Here is a 9051-nt window from a genome sequence, read left to right on the forward strand (position 1 = left end):
AGAGTGTCAAATCTCTCGAAAATACAGTTGGTGGGTAGTGGTGTTTCCTATATTTGTAGGGGGGCTGGGGGTGGCTGGGGGGTGGAGGGTAGTCCGTTTAGCCTTACCGACCCTCCCCCTTTCATAAAGATTTTACAAATATTTCAAAACTTCCAGTGACTTAAAACGAATTTAAAAGACTTAGAGAAGATTTCACAATTTCTTTAAAGAATTCATAAGGATTTCAAAAGATTTCAAGAATTTCAAAATATTTGAGAGGATTTCAAAAGAATCTAATGATTTTAAACAAACACAAAAGTTTTCGCAAACAAAGATTAAAGAAAGAGTAAGGTTTGTAATACTTCACAGAGATTTCAAAATATTTCACAAAGATTTCAATGATTTCAAAGACATTACAAAGATTTGAAAATATTCCTAAATATTTCACAAAGACGACTCATATTCGCAAAAAATTAAGCATTTTTTTATTTACAATTCGGCTTTATTTAAAAATTTTTGGCCAATAAAAAATAAAATGGCTAATTTTTTACATGTATGATAAAAGTTTATTTTATTAGTGAATGTAAAAAAGGAGACTTGGCAAATTTTGATTTCTTAACCTGGAAAACCTGGAAAAGACCTTGAATTTTGTTCCTAAGAATCGCTAGACATCCTATTCTAGTTGAAGATTTATTATTTTAGTTGAAACTTTAATTATTTTATTTTTGGTTTAAAAAATTACCCTGTTTTAATTCAAAATTCAACTATTTTGTTGAAAATTTAAGTATTCCAGTTGAAGATATATCATTTTTTAGTTGAAAATTTAGGTTTCCAGTTAAAAATGCGATTATTCCAGTTGCAGATTCATTGTTTTAGTTAAAAATTAGACTATTTGCTTGAAAATTTAAGTATTCGAGTGAAAGGTTCACCATTTTAGTTGAAAAATTAACTTTTTGGTTAAAAATTTAATTATTTTAGTTAAAAATTCATAATTTTAGTTGAAAATGTAGTTTTTTAATTTAAAATTCAACTATTCCTATCGAAAATTTATCATTTTAGTTTTAAAACTGGGCTGTTTTAGATAAAAAAATCAAATATTTGTTTGAAAATTTAAGTGTTCCAGTTAAAGATTCATCACTTTAGTTGAAAATTTATTTTCTTAAATTTAAAATTCAACTATTCCAGATGAAGATTTATCGTTTTTGTTAGAAATTTAGCTATTTCATTTTTGATTTAAGATATTAACCTGTTTTAGTTAAAAATTCAACTATTCGGTTGAAAATTCATCATTTTAGTTGAAAGTGGAAAATTTGTTGTTGTGTTTTCAAATTAATTTTTTAATTGAAAGTTCAACTATTCCATTTTTGGATTAAAAATAAATTTTTGTTTGTTCAAAATTGAACTATTTTTTTTTTAATTGAATGTAATTTGTTGAAAATTTGTTCTGTTTCGTAGAAGAAAATCTTTTTGGTTGGAAATTCACCCCTTTGATTAAGAATTCAATTACTTCAGTTAAGGAATCATCATTTTATTTGAAAATTCATGATTTTTGGTTAAAATTTAATTTTTTGCATGAAAATTTGACTATTACACTTAAGGTTAAAAATTGATTTTTTGTTAAATTGAAAATTTCTGTATTTTTTTAAAAATGGTGTTTTTTATATTAAATTAATTTTTTTACTTGAAAAATTCATCTTTTTGGTTGACAATTCAATTGTTCCAAGTAAAGATTCATAATTTTAGTTGAAAATTTAGTTTTTCTGTATTAAATTCAACTATTCTAGCTGAAGATTTATTATTTTAATTGAAACTTTAACTATTTCATCTTTGGTTTATAAAATTAACCTGTTTTAGTTAAAAATTCAAACTATTTGGTTAAAAATTTAAGTATTCGAGTAAAAGGTTGATCATTTTAGTTGAAAATTTAGCTTTTTGATTAAAAACTCAATTATTATAGTTAAAAATTCATCATTTTAGTTGAAAATATAGTATTTAAATTTAACATTGAACTATTGCAGTTGAAAATTTATCATTTTAGTTAAAAATTTAACTATTTCATTTTTGGTTTTAAAAATTAACCCGTTTTAGTTAAAAATACAACTATTTTGTTGAAAATTTAAGTATTCCAGTTAAAGATACATCATTTTAGTTCAAAATTTAGGTTCTTGGTTAAAAATTCAATTATTCAAGTCGAAAATTTATCACTTTAGTTAAAAATTTAACTATTTCTTCTTTGGTTTAAAAGCTTGTCTGTTTCGGTTGTAAATTGATATTTTTTATTTAAAAATTCAACTGGTTGCTTGTGAATTCACGTATTTTGTTGAAAAATCGTATCTTTTGGTGAAAAATTAATTTTTTAAATTGTAAATTGAACTATTTGGTTAAAATTGATCTATCTTGTTGAAAATGCAATATTTTTTACTCAAAAGTTAGGAATTGAAAGCAGTTTAATTTAAAATTTAGCTAAATATGCACTTAATTTTAAGTATAGGAAGTTAAATTCATGGAACAAATTCACGAAATGATTAATTATATTTTTAATATCATTAAACTATTTAATTACATAATTATTCAATTAATCACTGATGATATTTAAGAATATCTTGTAATATTATTATGTGAAAGAATTCTAAGTTAAATATATTAATTTTTTCCTATAAATTGGAAAAAAATAATATTTGTAATATCCTCGGGAAACTCTATTTATATTCCTAGTCGCTTGCTGTTAAAAAAAAAATTACACACAAGTACAAAATTGATGTTTTTTAATACAAAATTCAACTATTTGGTGACAATTTGTCTTTTTTAGTTGAAAATTCATGTATTTTATTGAAAAATCGTATTTTTTGGTAGAAAATTAAGCTGCTCGTTTAAAAATTAATCTTTCTGGATGAAAATTCCAGTGTTTCAGTTAAATATTGAATATTTTTGTTAAAAATTGATCTTTTTTTGTTGAAAATTTGTCTGTTTTAATTGCAAATTCATCATTTTAATTTTCAATTCATCAATTTCGTTTAAAATTGATCTTTTTTCATTCAAATTTTTTTAACTAATTTGTTCTTTCTTCGGTTAAAGTTCACGTATCTTGTTGAAAAGTCGTCTTTCTTTGGCAGAAAATTAGATTTCTTATTTAAAAATCAATCTTATTTTTCGAAAATTCATCTTTCAGGTTAGAAATTAATTTTTTTCTAGTTAAATATTCCTCATTTTAGTTAAAAATTTATCTTTTCGGTTGAAAATTCAAATATTCCAGTTAAAAATTCATCATTTTAGTTCTAAATTTGACGATTTTACCTTTGGTTTAACGAATTAACCTGTTTTAGTTAAATATTCAACTATTTGGTTGGAAATTTAAGTATTCAAGTTAAAGATTCATCATTTTATTTGAAAATTGAGCTTTTTGGTTAAAAATTCAATTATTCCAGGTAACTATCTTTTAATAGAAAATTAATCTTTTTACTATTAACTTTATTAATAAAGTTTGGAACTTTTGTCTTTTTTTGTTAAAAAAATAAATAAAATAAAATAGTTTATTCTTCCAATTTTCGAAGGAATAGAATATTTTTGGTAAATGTTTGAATTTGAATCTCAGGACCTTTGCTGGCAATAGTCGTGATAGGAGTAACGGGCCAGGTGTTGCGCCTGGCTTCGCCCCGTTTTGGCCAACTTGTCGCCGAAGAGGCTTCGCGGCGCGGACACTTGAGGGAGGCTCATGCCCGAATCAGTGCCCATGCCGAGGAAATTGCATTTTATGGAGGACATCGAGCTGAACATCGCTACCTAACCACCGCCTATAAATCCCTCACTCGGCATCTTCGCCGAGTTCTCGCCATGAAATTGTGGTACGTGATGCTGGAGCAACTTCTCATGAAGTATGTCTGGTCTGGAACTGGACTGCTCATGATTGCTCTTCCGATTCTCTACACTTCTCAGACCACTCAATCGCCGAGTGCAATGCTGCAAGAAAATAATGGAGATGGTAAGAGAAATTATACGTTATTTCTTTTAATTTAGGTTTTTTTTTTCGTTTTTTTTTCGTGAGACCATGAAAACCAGGAAATGATTGGGAATTTATTTTTGGAACGGGAATTTAAAAAAAAATTTGTTAGAAAGAGAAAAGCATACGTAAATGGTACACTAGTGCGAATTTGTTTGTTTGCAATGTTAATATTAAATATTGGATATATTGAACATGTAATAAACAGCTAGCATATGTCACGCATATTTAACATATATATTTAATATATGTGCGTGAATGACAACAAAATGAAAAAACTTCGGGTGCGAATTCGCACCAGTGTACGGTTCGAGAGTTAAAAATAATGAGTGGAATTGTTTCCTTTAAAATCGACAATTTTGTATTAAAACATTTTTAGTTGGTCAACTGTGAATATATCTTACAATGATTTTTTAAGTTGAACAGTACTTTAAAGATTAAAAAATTTGGGTTGGAAAATTCATGTTTTTGCTTGAAAATTTAACTATTTCAGTTAAGGATTCATCATTTCAGTTTAAAAATGATCTTTTTTAGTTCAAAATTCAAGTATTTGTTTGAAATCTCATTTTTTTATTGAGAATTCACCTTTTTCTTTGAAAATAATGCAACTTGTTTAAAATTTAAAATCTTTTAAAAATTCATCATATTGATTTCAAATATAATTTCAGATTATTGTTTCAACTGAAAATTGAACTATTCCATTTTTGAGTGAAAATTTATCATTTCTCAGTTCAAAATTCATATTTTTTTATATAGATTAATCTTCTTGTTTGAAATTTCATCTCTTTAAGTATTCAATTAATTCAGTTAAGGAATAATTATTTTATTTTAAAATTCATCATTTTTGGTTAAAAACTAATTTTTTATATGAAAATTTCGCTGTCACATTTATGGTTGAAAATTCATTGAGTTCAGTTAAATAATAATCATTTTAAGCTAGAAATTAATCTTTTTCTTTGAAAATAATACAACTTGGTTAAAATTTAAAATCTTCTTTTAAAAATTCATGATTTTTATTTAAAATTTAATTTTAATTAATTGTTTTAACTGAAAATGTTTTGGGTGAAAATTTATTATTTTTTAGTTCGAAATTCATCTTTTTTAATAGAGATTAACCTTCTTGTTTGAAATTTCATCTCTTTGATTAATAATACAATTATTTTAGTTAAGCAATCATCATTTTATTTGAAAATTCATCATTTTTTGTTAAAAATTAATTTTTAATATGAAAATTTAAATATTACATTTATGGTTGAAAATTCATCTATTTTGTTGAAAAATTGTCTTTTCTGGTAGAAAATTAATCTCTTTATTTGAAAATTCGTATGTTTGGTTGAAAATTCATTTAGTCCAGTTGAATATTTCTCATATCGATGAAGAATTCATCCTTTTCTCTGAAAATAAAACAAGTTGCTTAAAATTTAAAATCTTTTCAAAATTCATCACTTTAATCTCAAATTAAATTTCAAATAATTGTGCAAAACTGAAAATTTAAACATTTTATTTCTGGATGAAAATTAATCTTCTTGTTTAAAAATTCATCTCTTTAGTTAAGAATTCAATTATTTCATTTAAGGAGTCATCATTTTATTTGAAAATTCATTATTTTTGGTTAAAAATTAATTTTTTATATGAAAATTTAACAGTTACATTTATAGTTGAAAAGTTTATTTTTAGGTTAGTTGAAAATTCAACTTCTTGGTCGAAAATTCATGTATTTTGTTAAACAATTCTCTTTTTGGTAGAAAATTAATCTATTTATTTGAAAATGTATCTTTTTGGTTGAAAATTACTTTATTACAATTAAATAATCATCATTGTAAGATAAAAATTTACATTTTTTATTGAAAATAAAACATCTTGATTAAAATTTAAAATCTTCTTTTAAACATGCATCATTTGGATTAAAAATTTAACTTCAATTAATTGTTTTAACAGAAAATTTAACTATTTCATATTTAGTGAAAATTTATTTAAATATGTTATTTAAATATATATTTATAATTTAAATATGATTATTGAAATATTTATGGTTAAAAATTGATTGTTTGTTTAGTTTAAAATTCAATTGCTTGATTGAAAATTCATTTAGTCCAGTTAAATATTCATCATTTTAGTCAAGTATTCATCCTTTTTTTGGGAAATAAAACAAATTGGTGAACATTTAATGTTTGGTTAAAAATTCATGTATTTTTTTGAAAAATTCTCTTTTTTTCTACAAAATTAATCTCTTTATTTAAAAAATCATCTTTTCGGTTGGAAATTCATATTTTTAATTTAAAAATTTAACTAGTTTTTTGAAAATTTATGTAATTTGCGGAAAATTCTTCTTTTTTTTTAGAAAATTAATTCTATTGGTTAAAAATGCATCTTTTTGGCAGGTATTAAATTCAACTATTGCAGTAGAACATTTATCATTTTAGTTAAAAATTGATCTTTTTTAGTTCATCATTTTCGGTTAAAAATCCATGTATTTTGTTGAAAAATTTTCTTTGCCGGTAGAAAAATTAATCTTATTGGTTGAAAATTTATGTATTCCATTTACATATTCATCATTTTAGTTAAAAATTCATCTTTTTCTTTGAGCATAAAAATACTTGGTTAAAATTTAAACTCCTCTGTTAAAAATTCATGTTTGAGGTTTAAAATTCAACAATTTCAGTAGAAGATTCGTCATTTCGTTGAAAGTTTATCACTTTAGTGGAAAATTTGTTATTATATTTTTTTTTAAATTAATTTTTTAATTGAAAGTTTACTACTCCATTTTTGGATTATAAATGTTTGGTAGGTATTAAATTCAACTATTGCAATTGGAGATTGATCATTTGAGTTAAAAATTGATGAAGGAATTCTTTTCCAGGATTTAAGTAGACACCCTGGATAGTAATTATTTGATTGAAATCATATTATTTATAGGAGTCAGTGAAAGAACTGGATATTTGACCACCTCGAAAAATCTCCTAACTTCAGGAGCAGATGCAGCCGAAAGGCTTATGTCTTCCTATAAGGTAGAGACATTTTCATTGTTTCTAATGTAAATTATATAGAACCTGTTCTGATGAACAAACACTGATCAATTAATTTCTCGCAGGAATTAGTCGCTCTGGCAGGCTATGTGGCCAGAGTTAGCGAAATGTTAGACGTCTTTAGAGACGCTGCGTTATGTAAATATCGCAGGAACGTTGTGACAAGTGGCCAATCTAGAATGTCTAATGGCAAACTGTCGACGTTGACGGAAAATGTCATTGAATTCAAAGATGGCACTCCTGTTATCAAAGGTAAGTTTTATGTGTATGATTTGCCCTCGCGATTTTTAGAATGAATGAAAAAAAAAGGTAAAAAAATATCCGCGGTCTTGAGTCATCCTGGGGTTGATAAAATACCTGGTGACTTCCGTCCTTATGTTGAAGAAATTAATATCTTGAGAGAAAATATTTTCCGCAATGGAGAAATGTAACGGTAGCAGACGCCAAGAGCCAAACGGAGAGACCGTTTTTCTCTATGTGTGAGGATCATGAAATTATAGTTGGAAGTGGTTCTTGCTGTTTGGGTGTGTCGTTTGCTTACGGTGTATTTCTCCGTTTAGGAAAATTAATATTTTGACTCGAAATATTAATTTTCCGAAACGGAAAAATAATATTTTCATTCGAAAGATAATTTTCCGAAATGGAAATATAATATTTTTATTCAAGATATAATTTTCCGAAACGGAAAAATAATATTTTGACATGAAATATTAAATATATAAAATAATTAATATTAATTTTCCGAAACTGAAAAATAGCGGTAGCAGACGACAACAATCAAACGGTGATACCGCTTTTGCCTATTAGTGAGGACCATGAAATTATAGTTGGGAGCGGTTCTTGCTGTTCGGATGTGTCGTCTGCTTACGGTGTATTTCTCCGTTTAGGAAAATTAATATTTTGACTCGAAATATTAATTTTCCGAAACGGAAAAATAATATTTTCATTCGAAATATAATTTTCCGAAACGGAAAAATAATATTTTCATTCGAAATATAATTTTCCGAAACGGAAAAATATTATTTTGAATCGAAATATTAATTATCTGAAACGCAAAAGTATTTTTATTCGAAATATAATTTTCCAAAACGGAAAAATAATGTTTTGCAACGAAATTTTAATTTCCCGAAAGGGAAAAGTAATATTTTTATTCGAAATATAATTTTTAGAAAGGCAAAAATAATATTTTGACTCGAAGTATTAATTTTCTAGAACGAAAAAATAATATTTTGACTCGAAAGATTAATTTTTCGAAATGGCGAAATAATATTTTGGCTCGAAATATTAATTTTCCAGAACGGAAATATAATCCTTCGACTCGAAATATTAATTTTCCAGAGCGAAAAAATAACGGTATCAGACGCCAACAACCAAACGGCGAGGCCGTTTTTGCCTATGTGTGAGGACCATGAAATTGTAGTTGGGAGCAGTTCTTGCTGTTCGGGTGTGTCGTCTGCTTACTTTGTATTTCTCCATTTAGGAAAATGAATATTATGACTCGAAATATTAATTTTCCGAAACGGAAAAATAATATTTTAAGTCGAAATATTAATTATCCGAAACGCGCAAGTATTTTTATTCGAAATATAATTTTCTGAAACTGAAAAATAATGTTTTGCAACGAAATTTTAATTTTCCGAAAGGGAAAAGTAATGTTTTTATTCGAAATATAATTTTCCGAAACTGAACAATAATGTTTTGCCACGAAATTTTAATTTTTCGAAAGGAAAAAATAATATTTTTATTCGAAATATAATTTTCCGAAACGTAAAAATAATGTTTTGCCATGAAATTTTAATTTTCCGAAAGGGAAAAATATTTTTATTCAAAATATATCTTTCCGAAACGCAAAAATATTTTTATTCGAAATATAATTTTCCGAAACGGAAAAATAATTATTGCAACGAAATTTTAATTTTCCGAAAGGGAAAAGTAATGTTTTTATTGGAAATATAATTTTCCGAAACTGAAAAATAATGTTTTGCCACGAAATTTTAATTTTTCGAAAGGAAAAAATAATATTTTTATTCGAAATATAATTTTCCGAAA

General features: G+C 25.3%; 1 protein-coding gene across 1 annotated transcript in view; it reads left to right on the forward strand.

Moving 5' to 3' along the window:
* LOC117174484 (ATP-binding cassette sub-family D member-like) overlaps positions 1 to 9051 on the forward strand; it is a 48583-nt gene that overhangs the window by 34085 nt on the left and 5447 nt on the right. Inside the window, exons 3-7 of the mRNA XM_033363641.1 lie at positions 3572 to 3958; positions 6893 to 6984; positions 7068 to 7254; positions 7761 to 7873; positions 8341 to 8466. Coding sequence (XP_033219532.1) covers positions 3572 to 3958; positions 6893 to 6984; positions 7068 to 7254; positions 7761 to 7873; positions 8341 to 8466 — 905 coding nt within the window. The remainder of the gene's footprint in view (positions 1 to 3571; positions 3959 to 6892; positions 6985 to 7067; positions 7255 to 7760; positions 7874 to 8340; positions 8467 to 9051) is intronic.

Source organism: Belonocnema kinseyi, chromosome 6 (genome assembly GCF_010883055.1).
Source record: "Belonocnema kinseyi isolate 2016_QV_RU_SX_M_011 chromosome 6, B_treatae_v1, whole genome shotgun sequence".
Lineage (NCBI taxonomy): Eukaryota > Metazoa > Arthropoda > Insecta > Hymenoptera > Cynipidae > Belonocnema > Belonocnema kinseyi.